The sequence below is a fragment of the Platichthys flesus genome, chromosome 16, assembly GCF_949316205.1.
Source record: "Platichthys flesus chromosome 16, fPlaFle2.1, whole genome shotgun sequence".
Classification (NCBI taxonomy): Eukaryota; Metazoa; Chordata; class Actinopteri; order Pleuronectiformes; family Pleuronectidae; genus Platichthys; species Platichthys flesus.
Genome location: NC_084960.1, coordinates 18,427,992 through 18,446,750, shown reverse-complemented (window position 1 = coordinate 18,446,750; position 18,759 = coordinate 18,427,992). Strand labels below are relative to the sequence as shown.

Genomic DNA, 18,759 nt, shown 5'->3' with positions numbered 1-18,759 from the left:
TGAGATGGCCAGCCGTCGGTGAACAGTGGTGCACCAGCCATAGTACATTCCATTTCTGAGGGAGGTGGTTTGGGGTGAGAGTGATAACCAGGGGGGCTCCAGTGCCACTGCTGGGTCCGGACTTTCTTGCTCCTAACTGTCGAGGGAATTTCACCAAGACATGTAACAATGCTGTAAGAACTGAATCAGAATCAAAAACCACACATAAACAAGTACTTAGTTTTGACTTGCAAGGGAAGTCTGCACCTCTGAGTAGGTCACAGCCAACTTCAATGGAACTTCCCTTAACACAGTGTATTTATTTACATAGCTCAGTATTACAACACATCATGGGTGGGGTTTAATAATTTCTCGATAATTCCTTTGTCATCGGGGTTTAGCCTAATTTGGCAATACTCCATTCTACACATAATGGAAAAATCACCTTTATGGTTTCATAACCATAACAGACAATTCCTTAAAAATCAACTTTAGGCAAGTCACAGCAGTGGTTAGTCAGGCTAACTCTTGTGTAAGAAGGTCGCCTACAGCTTAAAAGCTTACTTGAGCATTTTCCAGACAGCACTGAATAACAACTCCTACACCAGGTCATATTCAGTAACTTATTTACAATTATTCCAACACTAACCATGCCCTGTTGGGTTTTGACCATGTCAGACTGCAGTTGTGGGACACAGTTATTCCACTTTTGAGTGACAAAGACTGGATTCCTGAGTGCTGTACTGTTGTTGTCTCCACTGCCCTGAACATATCCCCCCTCAGTGAATTGATAGATCCTGGTTCCTGGACGTTGTAGGATATTTAGCATCCAAAAGGTTGTTGTTGCGCACATTGTGACACTGGTAAAAGATTATGTCGCTGGAGCCGGTTGACTTAAACCCTACAGACAGCATTTTGGAAAGGCATGGATTGGAGAGAGTGGTAGTGTATGCCAATCAGTCACTAACTCCCCCCAAAAGAAGAAGCCAAAACCAACCCCAGCACCAAGCAGAAACTCCAAGGGCAATACTAATTGCCAAATGAGTATTCAACACAGACCCACAAAAATGTCACAATCCAATGCAGGGATGCTTCAAGGGGAGCCTGCAATGATACGTTTGCTAAATATAAGAAGTATTGGATTAAGCCTCACCCTACTGTTCATACTGTGAAGACCACGGTATCAGATTTAGCAGAATGAGACATAAAAAGAAAGTATAACCTGATTAAGGTCACTGAGTATGCCAAGAACAAACATAGCATTTTTAAACATGTGTCTCATAAACTCTATTGAATCAAACAAACTTAAGGTGTCCTAATAACTTGTGATGAGTGATGATGTTTATGTTCAAGTGTAAAGTGAGCGCAGGTCAGAAGAGGAATGAGGAGGAATGACCGGACTTTTAATGAACGCAAGTTTAGTTGCATTCAGTGACATGTATAACTTTGTAGTTTGGCTTTATAAAGCTAATTCTTGCTGTTGTGTGTTCTCAGTCTCCCAGTGCACTTAATACTCACACATAGGTGTTAAACTCACCCGTGGACACAACTTTCAACCACTATTGGTCACTTTGTGCCCCATGACCCATGAGGTCACCAGTTCAAAAGCCCAGTTCCCCCTCTTTTCTATCTCTTTTCTAAAGACCTCTCCCAGAGAAGTAGGTACCTCACCCTACCCTAGCTCTTCAAACCTCTAAGCAGGCCTGCCTGAAGCAGACTGCTACAACCATCCAAAAGGCAGCAACACGAGAGCCTGCCTAAGGACTTCAGCACAAGCTGCTCTGACACATGATGTTATGCTCTTTGTTATTCTTTCTTTGATCCATAGGCGGGTGACAACCAACATCAAGGTGGTTTATCACCAATTTACAACGAAAATCTTTAGCCTCTTTGACCTATGATGCTGCCTTCTGAGGCCAACATCATAGCCAGATGATGGTGTATTAGGAGATACATTAGCTCAAGATTAACCACCATTTCATTTAGACTTGTAATGTCAAAGTGCTCCACGGCCCCCACGTCAATTGTGGACAAAGTTTCCAAATTAGGAATCAAATTCAGGGATAATTCAATGGAAATCGGCAATGATAAATCTGCTAAGTATAAGAGGTCTTCGATTAGGCCACCCCGTACTGTTCGTACTGTGCAGACCATGATAACAAAGTTAACAGATGAAAACGTAAAAAGAAATATCGATAGCCTGATTAGGGTTACTGAGAATGCCAAGAAAAACAATGCCCTGATCGAGAATAGGAAACAGATGCAGGCGCAGTTGTTAGAGCAGGAGAAGTGTCTGGATAACAGTATGAATACGTCAGAAAAGACAAAAGAACAGAATAGGGAAGATACCAAGGAAAGGCGGACTAAAAATGCAGACGAGATAAAGCAAATTAATTATAATGTCATAATGCAACGTCTGGCAAAGAAGGAACTGCAAGAAACCATGGGCCAACTAGAGAATGAAAAGTTGCAAGATGAGTATGACAGAATGAAGCAGGATGATCTCATGGCCGAGGAGGAGAAGAAGAAGAAGATGCAGTGTTTGGGAGAGGAAATGAGGCAAATCATTGATGAGAAGATGCAGGACAAGGAGCGAAGGATAGAGGAGGAGAAGCTTGCTGACATGAAATTAATTTCCCAAAGGAGGGAGGACTTGAAGCAACATGCACAGAGGGACGCACCTAGAGCAAAGCAAATAGAAATTTGCAAGAAACAAGATTTGGTGTTCGCCACACTGGAGGTCAAAGAGAATAGGCAAAAGGATTCAAGATCAAAGCAGGAGGCCCTTAGCCTCCGAAGAGTTCAAGAAACTAAAGCAAGAGAATGGATCACCGCAGAGAAAAATTTGGCTGAAAAGCGAGCCCATTGCAATGCAATGATGAAAGCGAGTTTATCAGCACAGGTTCTTTATGCCGACCACCTCAAGAAAATTAAGGATGACCAGCAGAAGGCTGATGCTGAGAGGTTAATTAAGGCCAATAAGGATGACCTCATCAACATAAAGGAGAAGAGGCGGTATGAGAAGAATCTGCTTTACTCAAACTTCCTTAAACAACAGATGATGGAGCGCCAGCTCTTAGCCAATGCCAAGTGCAGAGAGGAAGCAAAGGAGGCCAAACAGTTTATAGAAGGAGAGCAGGATAACTTTGTGTGCCTTGGTGAGTACAAAGAGAAGGTGCTGAGGGACGCCAAGGCTTCAGGGGTCCCTGATGATTACTTAGCTGTTTTCAATAGAAAAGCAAGTTACCTTATAAAGAAAGAAAACCCTTGCCCAAAACCTGTGACTGAAAAATCATGAAGTCACCAGTAACATCTTAAGGCCACCCTGCTTCCCAACTTTGGAAAACGCCATTGGATGGTGGGCGACGCTAGCCTGCCGCCCTGGCTACATCAACATTTTATTCTCCCCACACACATTCACAAACAAATACTTGAATCACACACACAACGTAATTAGTTTTCCAGCTTCCTTCGGCTCTCCTCAGGTATCTCGAGTCTGTGAGTCTCTGAGTCGCTTGAGGCAGCGAAGACGCTGCCTTTCAAAGTGTGAGGACCAATCCGACAACAGCTCTCACCTGCGCTGATTGATCCTCTGTGGTGCAGCTGAGGGTTCTCTCCCAGCCCCCTCACCTCCACACCCCCCTTCTCTCTGTATGCCTTGAGATAATTTATGTTAATTTTTGGCTGTATACACATAATATTGAAACAAATTGTGTGGGTTTACGCCAGGTGCTCTGGTTTTTCCCAAAGGAAATAAAATAAAAAAGCAAAAAAATGGCTCAACTTTTTTTTCCCCTGATTTTGGATAGCCCTCTGCTAGTCTTGATGAACATTCAAATCGCTTTATCGCCATTCACACACAAATTCTTTAAGCAATCTGCTTCGGCATCTTCACCAGACATATCTTCATCTTCAATCAAATCATCACAATGTAACATTATAATAAACAGTTTATTTATCTTTTCCTTTTTTATACTGTATATTTTAGTTTATATTCTATTCTTTTTCTCCATTTTTGTTATATTTCCATACATTTATGTATTATTATTCTTGAAACAAGCTCAATTAGCTCATCCTGTTATTTTTTGTATCTTTTTATCTGTTTTAGCTACTTTTCCCTTCCACTGAGAGTTGTTCTTATCTGTCACTTTACCACCAGAGCATTCAGTGGTGTTCTCAGCTCTGGTTGTAGGCGATGGGTCCTCACCAGAAGCCAGGGCCAGCATTCCCTCCACATATAATAATAATTGCATATTTGCACATTCTTTGTTAAATAGTTCATGGACATCTGTGTGAAATATATTGAGAGTCTATGCAAGTGCATTAGTGTTGTAGATTTTGTAATTCTCTAAACACTCACGTGTCCTGTCCTGGTTTGGCTCCAGGGTGTTGGCCACGGAGAAACATCACCTGGGGTATGAGCACCTAAACCATAAACGTTCCAGGGGGGACTGCTTGGGAGGATAGGAATGAGGGAGTTTGTTTTTTGGGTAACCTAATAGTTAATCCTACACCTAAACCTAACCATTTAACCCTACACCTAATCCTAATCAGTTGATCCTTAACAACACGGTGAATCCTTTTCTAAATTATCATAGAATTAGATAACAATAAAATATACCCTGGGGCTTGATGAACCCTAGCGGAGCCTTTACTTGGGAGAGGGTGTTGAGCGATGGTGGCCGAAACACCCAATGATCCTGGGGTCCGCTACCAATGATGTGTTCCATAATATAAAATTAGGACATTAAAATAGTATCAATAGTCAAAATAGTCCAACCAACTCCGTCAAAATTAAACGACCAATAATTCAAACAATGGACTGAAAATCGATAAATCATTCAACATCAATACAGGAAACAAACGATCAACACGATCGTATGCCACTATAGTCCACAGACATTGTCCACTGCCGCCATAAGGATTCACCATCAGCTGCCACCACCATTGTGGTCCACCACCATTATCAGATGCCACGATGGTACAGGATGCACCTTTATTACAACAATCTCTGATAGGCGTTCCACCATCATAATCCACGATGTCGCTGCAGCTGCTGCCCTGGATCTGCGGACAATAAGGCAAAGCGACTCCGGGGAAGAAGTTAAGTCAGTAACATGTATGATATTCATTTCTTTAATGCAAGTCACTTTCCATCAGTGTTTGCATTTTTCAAGTCAATGGAGTCACTGGAATATCATTTCAACAAGCATCATACCACAACCAATAATACAATTTTGAAAGAAGCTTATCCAAAACCATAAGAAACAAGAACTTTTCCTATAAAAAGCTGATTCGGCTGAGGAGATATGTGAGAGTGGAGAGCATTGAAGGTGTGCGCCGACCAGTGCATCGCCTTTGGCTCCCCATTTCATCTCCCCAGTCGTCGGTTAAAGCAGGGGGAGTTATCAAGATAATTCAACAATCCTTATTTTAATTCTCCTGTTTTAATTTATTCATTAATGATCTATTCTTTCTTCCATTTTTTTATTTTTTATATGTATAATTTATAAGTTGCATTTTGTGACTATCCTATATTTCTATTTTAACACTGTATGTTGACTTTATATGTTGACAGTCTAAAATAAAGTTTATTGTAAAAAATAAATGAGTCAATTAAAAGTTTCCACTCTTAAAGAATAACAAGTTTATGAGGGATAAAACCACAGAAGAAGACCAACTTTTGCTGCTATGATTGCATCATTTCTTGTCAAGTGCGGAGTTGGCTGTTGCACATGTGCTCACAGAGGTCCACCATCTTGTCTGCAGACACTCTAGAAAAGTTCAACTCCTTTTGCTGAACACACACAAGTCCTGCAGAATTCATCTAAAATCCAAGTCTCACACCTGAACTGAGCAAATTATGCTAACAGTTCCGACAATGGTTGGACGTGATTGTGTGGTGGACGAAGGACACTCTGGATTTAATCATGTGAGTTCTCTGCAGCCGTGCTCTGAGGAGTGTGTGAGACACATGGAGGTGAAAACCAAAGAGCTGATCACAACCCACTCCTGATAAGTTCTGACCTTTGACCGTCACTGGTTCAGCTGCAAAAATCGTCCTCAGTGTCTCTGAGCTGTCGTCAGACTCGTTCACTTCACAGAGAAAACTGACTTCATTTGGAATAGATCCAAACACAGTGGATCTGCTGAGGAAGTTTAATGATTGCTGTGTGAGATACAACTCTGCAAATGGTGAAAAAGAAGTATTTGATCATTCATCACGGTCGAGTGGAAATCTGAACATCAGCAGAAAACTGAAATGACAGACAATGAGAAATGTGTCATTTTAAAAGAGCACTTTGATTAAACTCAACATGAGCACAGAGGTTTGTGGAGTTTCAGGAGGAAAACTGTCTCAGTTATCTCTCACATGAGTTTCACTCTGTCTCCATCAGCTTTGAATGAAGAAAAAAGAACAGACTGGATTTATTCTTTATTTCAACTTCCCGCTTCTTCACACATTAGATTTGTATTGCTTTATACATATATATGAGAATTAAATGTATAGTATATCAAATATTCAGCTCATTGATGATGATCAGGATCAATACAGGTTCTAAAACATCACAGAACCTTATTTCTACATTGATTCAGAAAACAACAGCAACATTAGTTCTTTCAAACACATTCATTTCAGTGTAATTATAGATTTCTGTCTTTTCAAAGTGAGAACTAAACATGTGTGATAAAGGAAGGTCAGTGTTTGAATGACAGCTGATCTCTGTGTGCCGAGCAGAAATGTCACCACAACGAACTTTAATCATCAATCATGGAGACAAAAGAAGTTAAAGATTTACACACAGAATCTAAATCACTGCTTTTAAAGACTCAAGGCTATTTGAGTTTACATAACTCAGCTGTGGATCCAGGATAACTAACCCTAACTCCAGCATAGAGAGGCTGAGTGAATGTGGTCTGGACTCTGTGGAGGAGAGTCATGGTGCCTGAGATGCTGTAGAAGGACAGAACACCTGCACTGTGATCCAGGTACACTCCTACTCTGGAGGACAGTGGACCTGACACTGGAGTCACGATGCTGTTGTAATACAAGTTATACCTGTTTCTATCACAATATAATGACCAAGATTTATCATTGTATCCAAGTCCGCATTCATCTGATTTCCCTGCTCTGCTGATATTCTTGTATGTGACCGCTACATAAACTCCTCCTCTCGACTCCCTCTCCACCTCCACCTCCACCTCCCAGTAACAACGTCCAGTCAGACTCTCTCTACTCAGGACCTGACGCCAACCAGTGAATCTGTCTGCGTGATTAGGATAAGACTGTTTTTCTGTCACACGTGTTACTTTTCTGTTTCCCTCCGAAAATAACAGATTTGTGTTTACTGTGTTCGGATCCAGTGTGATTTCCTGTGAATATTTTAAGAAGTCAGCTCTGGTCTTTGGCTCTGGTTGTGGCAGTAAAACATCCACTTGAGACACAATCTGTAAAATCTCTGTCTCTGTCTCACTCAGAATGTCCTGTAGTCGACTTCTGACCTGTGACACAGCTCCTGTCACGTCCTCAAAGTACCTCAGTGGACGGATCCTGATGCTGGATGAGTGTGTAGATTCACTGAGTGTTAACAGTGAGGGGTAGTTGTGTAGAAACTGGTTGTGATCCTCTGTGTCTGAGAGCTGCTTCAGTTCATGGTCTTTCTTCTTCAGCTCACTGATCTCCTGCTCCAGTCTCTGCTGAAGTTCTCTGACTCGACTCACTTCAGTTTCCTGCTGGGATCTGATCTGCTTCTTCACATCAGAGCTTATTTTCTTCAGCAGACGGATCAGCTCAGTGAAGCTCTTCTCACTGTCCTCTACTGCTTTATCTGCAGAGCTATTGACGGCCTCCTCCTCCTGTTGCAGAAGCTTCACATCTTTCTCTCTGTCCTGAACTCCCTGCTGGATTGTTTGTCTCCTCAGCCCGAGCGCTCTCTGCCTCTCAGTCCTTTCTGCTGCAGCTGACACTGTGTCGTGGTCTTTATGTTCATCCACAGAGCAGAGATAACAGATACACTGCTGATCAGTGCGGCAGAACATCTTCAACACCTCATTGTGACGAGAGCAGATGTTCTCCTGGAGCTTCTTCGAGGGCTCCACCATAGTGTGCTTCTTAAATGCAGCTGACTCAAAATGAGGCTGGAGGTGTTTTTCACAATAAGAGGCCAAACAAACCAAACAGGACTTGAGAGCTTTCAGTTTTCTCCCAGTGCAGACATCACAGGCCACATCTTCAGGTCCAGCATAGCAGTGATCAGCAGGAGCAGCTTGGAGTCCAGTCTTCTGCAGCTCCTCCACTATATCAGCTAACATGGTGCTTTTCCCCAGGACAGGCCTCGGTGTGAAGGTCCGTCTACACCCAGGGCAGCTGTAGCTTCCTCTCTCATCCCCAATGTCCCAGTGGGTGTTAATACAGCTCTTACAGAAGCTGTGTCCACAGACAGTAGTCACCGGATCCTTCAGTAGATCCAGACAGATCGGACAGCAGAGTGTTTCTTGCTGCGCCATTTCACCCGGTGCCAATGACTGTAGAATCGTTTCTCTTTCTCTGAACAGAAACAGAGTCTCTGCTCCTTCCTGTCTTGTTCACTTCCTCTTTTTACCACATTAACACACTATTGAAAAGAGCAACAGTATAGTCTTACCTCTCCTCAGCAGTGTTGCCACACACTGTCTGAGAGCAACTAAAGCTGTTTGTGATTTATTCAGTGCGATTTATTCTGGTTTATGAAAGTTTATCAGATAGTTTGTTAGCTCTCGGGGGCTGGACTCAAAATAAATCAAAAATTCCACATCTTTCAGACCCATATGCATTATCTTGGTGTCTATGGATAGGGGAGAGCTCAAATACTATATTCCAAGTATCAGTTACAATGTGACTGATACTGTGCCTGAGTAAACTGTGATAAGCATCAGTGCATATACTAGCCAAATGACGACTGCCTTTGCAAATCAGTGGCAGTTTCTGTTGACACTGGAAGTGCCTCTACAGGCTCCGGCATGCCACGATTTGAGTTTGCTATCTCTCAGGCGCCAACCGATCTGCAGGAAACGACAATGCGAGGTCAACCAACAAAAACGTAACTAAATCAAAATAAAACTCCCCCCAAAAAAATTATATAAAAACTGATATATACATGAAAAACAACAGCAAAACATCAATAACATTTTTGGTGAAATATAAACTAATAACATTAATACAATGGTTACATGTGGATAGAAGTTCCAACAGTGAAGTACCTGAATTAAAATGGAGAGAAAAACATTTGTTTCATTGTCACAGGACCGGATGCAGGCTGCACACGTTTCATTTCTATATCCTGAGTGGGAGGAGTTGGTTGTGTTTGAGAGCAGGAGGAAGTTGACGGTTTTTCAGACTTCACTGCATTTCACTGAGGCCTGTTCATAAACCTGTTGTTAAGAGGAGCGTTTAGTAAGAGGCAGAGTGTGTTATCCTTCATTCACAACATAGAGTAACATTTAAAGTAAATTCAAATAGATGTATTCAATAATAATATATCATTAATTTATTTATAAAGCTCATCTCAAAGCAAAGTGCTTCACAAATAAAGAAAAACCTGTTGGGGTGTGACCGATGCCTCTTCCTGGGTCTCCTGTGTATGATCTAAATTACAAATGTAAATATAAATAAAAAGACATATCTTAAATACAAAATTACAATTTCTATAATCTCTAGGACTGCAAAGCAGCACTGAACAGGCCCAACTACATGCATTTTGAAGCATTAAATGCGTTTTGCGAACTGCAGCAAGGATAAACGCTTCACTTCCTGCGTCCATCACGTGATGTTGATTCTTGCCGGCCAATTGCTCATTACGGTCCATGCTATTAAATAGAACATCACACTGTGAAAATTGTATGTCACAGTGTGATGTGCGGAGGAGAGGTGAGACCATACTGTTGCTCTTTTCAATAGTGTGTTAATGTGTTAAAAAGAGGAAGTGAACAAGACAGGAAGGAGCAGAGACTCTGTGTCTGTTCAGACACAGAGAAGTGGAACGATCTACAGTGACTGGCATCGGGTGAAATGGCGCAGCAAGAAAAACAACTGGACAGAGAAACACTCTTCTGTCCGATCTGTCTGGATAGTTGTAAAACAAAGCTTATTTGCTGTTGCCAGTAAGTGGCGCTGTCAGTATTATTACATACAGACTAATAGATCTGTTCAAGTAGGGGCTATGATGTAGCGTGAGCAATATTGTGTCAATTGGACAATGTTTCAACAAAGATGTTGGTTGAAGATCAGGTGGTGAAGTCAAGCCAAACTAGCCCAATGGCACACTATCCCTGTCTCCTGTGTGGGGTTTCATTTTACCCCACCTTGGGGTAAGTTGTGCTGAAGGTCCACATTTTTTGGGACTTTGAAATTCAAAATCAGATTGTACTGATAATGTCTGGGTGACAATCTTAGGTGGTGAACTATCATCGTGAATTGAAATTAGTCGATGGAAACAGGTACTTTATTTTTAATATCAAATGAATCCAGAGAGGTGAATACTTTTAATGTGATGGTTCAGTTTCGTCGGTTGGTCTGTTTACTACTTGACTCAGTTCAGCACAAAGATCCAAGATTAAAGCTCTGGAGAATTTAAATTAGCTGATGAGTCAGTTATCATCATTGGCCAGGAAATCATCATGTCATGCCGGCGATTCGCAAGGGATTCTGGGTTAAACTCCTTTTTAAAAATCTCCATTTGGAGAGGTATAGAGCCCTACCCCTACATCCCAAGAGGTATTGGGACAGCCTACCTCTACACATGAACATGCAAAAGAAAGTGGAAGTGCTAGGGACAAGGGGAGAAATGGGATTATAGCATGCAGGAATGTGAGACATATTACTTGTGCCGAATTACATGCTTTTACAAAGAAAAACTGCATGTGGTATTGCCAATCTCAAGTTGGGAGTGACAGAGATGATCTCACAGCTTGACCAATAGCATCTGTCATCTGATCCTGTCCCACCTGGAGCACCTGCAGGGATTTTTCGAAGATTTTTCGAAGACCAATATATATAAGACCTGGCTTTTCTACATTGAAGCCATTGAACACAAAGTCACTGACAAACCTAAAACCTAGGCTTGATAAACTGTGTAGGAGCCACCAAGCCCACCCCTCAGGACTGTTTATTAAAGAAGAAAGACACAGAATGTAATTCATGAAAAACAAAAGATAAAAGGAAAAAAAATTCACTCGTAATATTTCTGTTGAATATTGAGACAAGGAAGGTATATAACCCAGAAAATACAGATTATTAGTTATTAATAAAAATTAGGCATATATATTGAGTAGCTCGATTTAGTTTTAATTTTTGCCAATATAATGTACACGTTATTTTAAAAAAGTTTGCAACAGGGGGGGTCACGGTCAATTACTAGGAAGTCATCCTTAAGGGTTGAAGAGAAGCTTGCTTATACATCTTAGAGGGTGTGGAAAAAGCAAGGGCTACTTTGGCAACCATATGTGAACACTATTTATACCAAAATAGCATTTTAAGAGAAGGCCTCTGAAATATTGTGCCTTTCCAAACAACTCACCACAATGTCAGCGGAGGCATTAAACAAAGGAAAGTTTCGAGGAATTTATTTATTTAATTTAATCAATGTAACTTTTATACAAAAATGCATATTAAAATGATACCTGCCACACTAAGGATGATATAAAGAGGAAAACACTGGATTAACAGATGAGGTTTCGAGGTGGAAAGTTCTTACAGTGCAGTTTTTGGACAGAGAGGGATAGTCAGGAAGATTTGAAGACTTCCTTGTGGTTCAGGCCTGATGAATGAACGTTGCTGGCGCACAGCTATTGTAGGATGTGGTGCACAGGCCGCAGAGTCAGGAACTTTTTCGTGAAACATTTTGGGGAAATAAAGCAGACTTCCTTCCTGGAGGACCCGGACTCATTCGGATTGAGAGAGACAAGCGACGAGGCACAACGATCACATGGTCAACAGCTGAGACTCTGAAGAAGCATGTATGTCACATGATTGGAGCAGTGGAGCTCAAGTTGCTGCCTGAAGTCAAAATAAGTGATTATCGTGCATAAATGAGCAAAACGATCTTAGGTTAGCATGCTAGTGTTAGCATGTTATCAATTTATTTTCACGGTTGTTGTGAAACAATTTACATGATACATTGAAAAGATATTACAATTTTGATCATAATTTTAAAATCATTTTTAATGGAAGAAAATATTACATTTCGAGGACTGTAGTGCTCTAACACTTTCACATTGTAATTCATCATCACACATTTTCACTGGTTTGTCTCACTTGACCAGTTCATGAAGGAGTTCTCTTGATTTTGGCGCTGGTCAACGGTGAAAGTTGATTTAAACTACGGCTGCTTATTTGTCTAGTTTTATTTATCATAGTCTATAACTTTAGATTTGATTATTTTGCCTATAATTCGTGTGTAATACAAGCAATGAGTAGAGGTATTTCACCTCTTCATGTAGCACAGCTCAGAGACACAGATAAGCGTGTAGGCAAATTCCCCAATGTTTGCTAAACCCTATCAAGTATTTTTTCTCAGCATGGCGATGGAAAGTCTACATATCATCTATCAATGACCAGGGATTTAAGGCAATGCAAATCACCCAACAGCACTGATATTATTTGTGAGGCTGATAGTAAACTGTTTTAATCAATGCATGTGGGGAAATAGTAATAATAAGAGTAAAAAAATGAACTTGCTTGTTAGATTTTCATAAACAGCAACTAGAGTGTGTGCATGGAGGTGGCTCAGAGAGCACGTCCACGTGAACCAGGGAGAAGTGACTGGAACGAATTAGTTGGCCAATCAACTCTCCCTGGACTCAAAAGGCAGCAATTGAGCTGCCACGAGGGAGCGCACATGGGAGACATGAGACACACTGGGATAAACACTGGGTGACTCATGTAAGACTAGGATCTGGGTGTTTAACAGTCTGGTGGCTGTATCGTCGGGAGCCTTACGAGCTAAATAATTGAATTTCGGATTGTGTCATATCTAATCAGAGTAAAGCAGGTTTTTGAGGAAACAATAACTGAAATGATAAATCAATGCAAAAAGTGAATTTATTTGAAGCTTATATAGTGAAGCAGTAAACCTTGAACGCAAACCAATACATATAATTGCAGAGAAAACAGCAGCAAACCTGACAAACATATCATTCTACAGGTTGAAAAGAGAGTATGTTGTTTTTAATCAGTTCCAGGGGAAGTCTTTGGTGGTGAGATACAAAGTTTCCAGGTATCACGTCTTAGGTAACATTTATGAGAGACATAATGAGCAAACAGAGGCTAGTCTGTGAGGAGAAAACTACTCCCTACTTTACAAGTTCCTACAGGTCCTGTTCTATTTAGTTTTCAATATAGCCTTCAGTTTATCCACTATGCAAGTCTGCAGAATGGCCAATTTCAGTCATGGAACATCTCACCTGTGAGTGATGTCACTAAATGAAGCTGCTTTCAGGCCTGAACTGAAATCTTGACATATTGGATAAGTTGGGCTGAATGTGAGAACAGGTCGGTTACTCTGGACATTTTTCAGAACATTTTAGTGCTATGCTTTAAACATCTGACAGGCAGAAAGAAGAACTGAACTGTTGTTGTAAATGTGGCGGACCCGGACAATCTCTTGCTGTGTCAATATGTGAAAAGAAATATAGACTAAATTTTCAGACATTTTCTGGAGTTCATCTTTGAAAAAAGCTTAAGAATCTGTAATTTCCTGCTCAATGTGAGGAAAACTGATCCATACATGGAGGAGTGATTAGGTGAAAGACAAAGATCATGTTTGGATTTCAACCTGTATAAAAAACTACTGGATAATTAAAAAAACAGTTTTTAATGCTGTTTAATCTGACTGAATCAGCATTAACTATTTCTTGGCTAATTTGTTCTTTTCATAACAATTCACTAATTGCTTTGTCTTGTGGTTATAACAAGATTCTTAGTGTGGACTTGTGGTGTTAAGATCACAGAATATTATGATAATGAAGCGATTAATGATATTTTACTTCAGACAAGATAGAGACAGAACGCAGCGTGAGGAGAAGCCAACATGAGAGCAGAGGAAGCTCATCATCAGCTGGTTAGGAGGAGGAGGAGGTGGAGGAGGAAGTGGGCTTCTTCTTCATCACCCTCCGAGTGGTCTGTCTTGGGACTGCAGCCGGAGCTGGACCGGGGGCCGGGCCAGCGTTGGTGTTGGTGGCGCGGCTGGCCTTCATCTCATCAATGAAAGTTTCTATGGCGGTGAACTTCTCGGTGAGGTCGCCCAGGTGCGCTTTGAGTGCATTGAACTCTTTGTAGAGGTCGTCCAGAGCCTCAGACAGCGGTTGGATCCTGAACAGGGACATACAGAGAGCACATACGTTGTCTGGTGAGGTTTGAATCAGGAAGCGAGCAGGTCTGACATGGGCAGTCTGGTCCCAGATCACCTCCCACATATCCCAAACACACTGCATTCAAGTGAAGGTAAAAGAGGCACAAAACAAACTCTCAGGTTTTAAAGTTGTCTTTTGTCCCAACAAAAGAATCTTGTCACATGATAATTTCCTCACATGAATATACAATGCATAGAGAGGGAATCATGGGAATTTTTTTTTATTATTTTCAGTCTGTTTTGAAATGACTCAGGTAATCAGCCTGTTTAACATTTACAGTACAATAATATAAAACTATTCATTGAAAGAATATTCGACAAGTCTAAACTTTAAAAGTTCTCATTTAAAATCATAATGTATTCGAGCCAAATTTACAGTCAGGAAGTCAAGCCATAAAAGAAAAATTTAGCAAAAGAGAAAATGTAAAAGTGGGTTACAGAAAAAGTCGTGGCTGAAGAAAAACGAAAGAGAACGACACTTTAAACGTGTATTATCTTTTACTGTTTATTTGACTTCTGGACCATAATGATTCTCAACCTCTTAACTGTGACGAGAAGCAGGGCACACCAGAACTTCTCTGTGGAAAATCTCAAGCTCTTTCTTTCAGGTTTCTATTTTCACTTTTAAATGCACGTTTCCGCCGCAGTTTCTCATGGCAACAGCAACAACATAGAGTGGACCCAATAGAAACCTCAACATTTATTTCCTTCCTGAAGCGTCAACTAAGTTCCTGTGGTGAGTTTCTACCTCCGGACTGATTTCATTCATGTGGAATATTCTACTCACTGGAAACACACATGAGGAAAAAGATAGTCTGCTCTTGAGTGATATCAATTGTCTCATCTAACCTACAAGAAACATACATTCCAAAGTGTTGAACTATTACTTTTAAGTTCTGACCCAGTTAGTTGTCATACCGAGCGTAATCTGGGAGCAAAGACTGGTGGTCGTTCTGCAGGAGTCCTTTCATCTGGTTCATGATGTCGAACTTCCAGTTGTCCAGAACCTCAGTCAGGTTAGACACACCACGCATGTTCACTTTCTCAGCTGGGACAGAAGGAGACATGTTGACAAATATTACAACCGATGCTGAACAGAACAATTGAGGCTTGTGAGTTTAACACTCTTTTAAATTCAGGGAAAACTGAATCCGCTCCACTAATTTTAAAGCAACACTATGCAAACTGACAATATTTCCTTCTCAAAGCTCAAATTTGGTCAGATTGTTTATTAACATTGTCAAACGCAGTTCGTGCATTTTGCTCTCGTTGAGTGTCAGAGGTCAGTGTCTTTTGTGTTTCCCCACGTCTGAATTAGGAAACACATCCTGAATCTCAGTGCAATCAATGAAACTTAATCTTAACAACCCTGTTAAAAGATGTTTTTTTTTTTTTTTCCTTACTTTTGTTGAGGTTTAATGGCTGAGGATGTTACGCCTTGTTAAAGCCCTATGAGACAAATTGTGATTTGTGAATATGGGCTATACAAATAAAATGTTATTGATGGTTGATTGAAACAAATTTCAGGTTTGCTGCTTCAACTTTCACCTCTAGCTTTGACATCATCAAGATGAGCCCTGAACTTGACCTCTGACCCATAGTAAACAGAGAGTAATCTGGGCGCTCACAGCCATCTCTGTAGTTCCACTCCTCGGTGTTGGTCTTCACCGGACGCCGCCTTTGGGCAAGTACTGTCACTGAAGCAACAGCCAAAGACAGCAGCAGCACGCTCAGTTTGGAGGCCATTATCGTACCAGTACCTAAGAGGGAACACGTTCATAATAACATTATTATATCATTACAGCTGTTGGGACAGTGATTATATGATGACTTTGGTCCAGAGCTGCAGAAAAACCTTATACTAGTGTTTCATAAAGTTCTTCATTTAAATGTTTCCGTTTTAAATAAAGCTTTTTACTCACATCTTTCAGCGCAGAGAAACTCAACTGCAATATTCATTCTACAGTTTAATATATTAATTCAATTTAAGCACCTTTTTACCTTGACTTTATCGTTACATGTTGTTGTATTACGTAAACAAACAAATGTTTACGTAATTTTAAAGGGTTAAAAATATAAAAATAAGGAAATACCTGTGAAAGAGGGTAAATAGAAAAATTCAACTTTTAAAAAAGTAGGTCTTGAGTTTACCTTTAACCTTAAAATATTTTTTTGATAAATAGATGGCCTATTTCACAAATCCACGAAGAATAGACCTGTTGGATCCTACCTTAAACCAAACAAACCAAGCCGCCAAATTTCTAACGATTCTTCTACAATCAAAATTATAGGTTTAGACTCTGTGTACAAAGAAATAACAAGAACACATCATACACACATTTAGACATTTAACCAAACCTATGATATCACGATGCATTTGGTAGAAAGTGACATGAAGCCCCAGTAGTTCCTTGCATCCTTGACGTTGGCATGATTGTTAAGAAAAATAAGCATGGCGATGGTGGAGGAGGATGCCATAATATGTCATATGTTTGTCACTGTGCATGCGTAACATCATGTCGAAAATTACAGCCACACGACCCCTCCACGATTTCTGGTGCTACTTCTCAGTTTCGTCTGTTTTGACTGTTTCTGTAAGATTTCAGAAGACATGCACCAATATGGACAAAATGGGTGCCGGGAGGCTTTAAGTTTATTTTTTAACCATGATGTCATAGTGTCATTGCAGTTCTGAACCCTGCAACCCTAACCTCAGCTTGGAACTGGTTTAACTTTTCTCATCCAACAAACTTTTAAATCTTCTAGGCGTGTCAGATGGTGGAACAGAGAATGCAGCCCCTGGAGCGAAGAAACAATGAGCTCCTGCAGTTGGCTCATGGTAAGGAATGAGATCATTCCTTACCATGAGCCAACTGTTGGATAATGTGTGTTATAAACACACATTATCTAACACAAACACCTGCAATTATACAGTTTCAAGTAGACTATACAGTTGGTCTTCTTAGATTTGTATGTTTAGGTAAATTTCTTATGTTTGACCAAATAATGATGCAAAACATGACAGTTCCCCAAAGTGAACCCAAATCATGATTGCCCCCTGGTGGCTAGCCACAGTATAGGAATGCATAATCCTGCTCACAAATAAACATAGGTGTAAGTATATTTCACTCAGCAGAGCATAGACCTCCTTCAGACCTAGCAGTCCCCCTTTGAAACATATTTTAATTCAATACATCAAAATTTATATTTTAATCAGCACCAAATTTTACACAATCATAAATATCAGTCCCCAAAATATGGCTAATAATTTCCAATCCAATAATTATTCTCTGAGAAATGTTAAAAAAAAATCTCTCAATGTTTAAGAGAGTCCCCATGTCAAGTTCTTTCTTGGTCCATGTCCCATCCTTCAACCAAGTTTGATGGAAATAATGACCAAGTTCGACATGTGAATTGAAATTTTAAACAACAAGATTGCTTATTCAGATTCATGCTCAACATTAATAAAGAGTCTCATTCACTTTCATCTCAAGGCTGCTTCACACTTAGAGGATTCATGTTTTTATGCCACGTGAATGCACAAAGCCAGAGTCCTGTTTTCTTTCGAAGCAGCACCTAAAATCTCTTTTGTTGGTTTTGATCATTATAGAAAAAATCAAAAGAACTAAGAAATTTAAACAACTGATAGATGTGCAATTTCATCTGGATATCACAGGTAAGCCAACTTTCCCCTTGTATGCCCAACAAGAACTTGAATTAAGAATCAGTGTGACCAATATTTAAAAACAACCCGGTTCTCTGCACATAAATGTGTAGCAATAGCGTGTACCTGATTTGCAGCTCGTCTCCTGCAGAGGTTCCTAGGAGTCAGTGGCAAACGTGCAAGTACTGCAGAAAGAGACAGAACAACAGAGAGAGGGAGAAAATACACACACCCCTGCTGCACACAAGCATGACTGCACATGCATATACACTAAAAACCTCACACTCGCTTTCAAAAAACACGTGAAGACACACACACACACACACACACACACACACACACACACACACATTCACATAGCATCATATTCTCCCCCATCATTATTGAGGCCCAGCGGTCAGAACAGTGTGGTATGGGTTTGAGGCAAAGCTCCAACACCCTGCTTGGTTTCATCTGTTAAATCTCTCTCTCTCTCTCTCTCTCTCTCTCTCTCTCTCTCTCTCTCTCTCTCTCTCTCTCTCTCTCTCTCTCTCTCTCTCTCTCCCCCTCTCTCCCTCTCTATATCTGTGTGTGTGTGTTCTGAAAATGTTTTATCTATTTAACAGAATATTGTACTATCTTTTTTATCTAACAGGGTGGTTCCAGTAATACTTTAGCTGCCATGAGCCCAATAAAACTCTACATATTTCTTATTCCTTTTCAGCAGTTTCCCCTAGTGTTGTTTAATAA

The 18,759-nt window shown here is 40.5% G+C and overlaps 2 protein-coding genes across 2 annotated transcripts; both read right to left on the bottom strand.

Annotated features, from left to right (window-relative positions):
- Nucleotides 1–6,402: 6,402 nt before the first annotated feature.
- Nucleotides 6,403–8,540, bottom strand: LOC133971437 (tripartite motif-containing protein 16-like). The gene has a single exon (XM_062408790.1). The coding sequence runs from the start codon at nt 8,485–8,487 to the stop codon at nt 6,817–6,819; it is 1,671 nt and encodes a 556-aa protein (XP_062264774.1). The 5' UTR covers nt 8,488–8,540; the 3' UTR covers nt 6,403–6,816.
- Nucleotides 8,541–13,037: 4,497 nt separating this feature from the next.
- Nucleotides 13,038–18,334, bottom strand: si:ch211-76l23.4 (uncharacterized). The gene is made up of 4 exons (XM_062408794.1): nt 18,157–18,334; nt 15,995–16,126; nt 15,285–15,414; nt 13,038–14,326 (listed from the first exon to the last, which is right to left on the bottom strand). The coding sequence occupies exons 2-4, from the start codon at nt 16,110–16,112 to the stop codon at nt 14,077–14,079; spliced, it is 498 nt and encodes a 165-aa protein (XP_062264778.1). The 5' UTR covers nt 16,113–16,126; nt 18,157–18,334; the 3' UTR covers nt 13,038–14,076.
- Between the last annotated feature and the right edge of the window lie 425 nt (nt 18,335–18,759).

Bases quoted from the DNA above. Each gene is read 5' to 3' on its own strand.
- LOC133971437 (XM_062408790.1), bottom strand. From the start codon at position 8,487: ATGGCGCAGCAAGAAACACTCTGCTGTCCGATCTGTCTGGATCTACTG.
- si:ch211-76l23.4 (XM_062408794.1), bottom strand. From the start codon at position 16,112: ATGGCCTCCAAACTGAGCGTGCTGCTGCTGTCTTTGGCTGTTGCTTCA. The intron at 15,415-15,994 runs GTGAGCGCCCAG...CTTCTGTCCCAG, and splicing joins GTGGAACTACAGAGATGGCT to CTGAGAAAGTGAACATGCGT. The intron at 14,327-15,284 runs GTATGACAACTA...GTCCCTGTTCAG, and splicing joins TTGCTCCCAGATTACGCTCG to GATCCAACCGCTGTCTGAGG.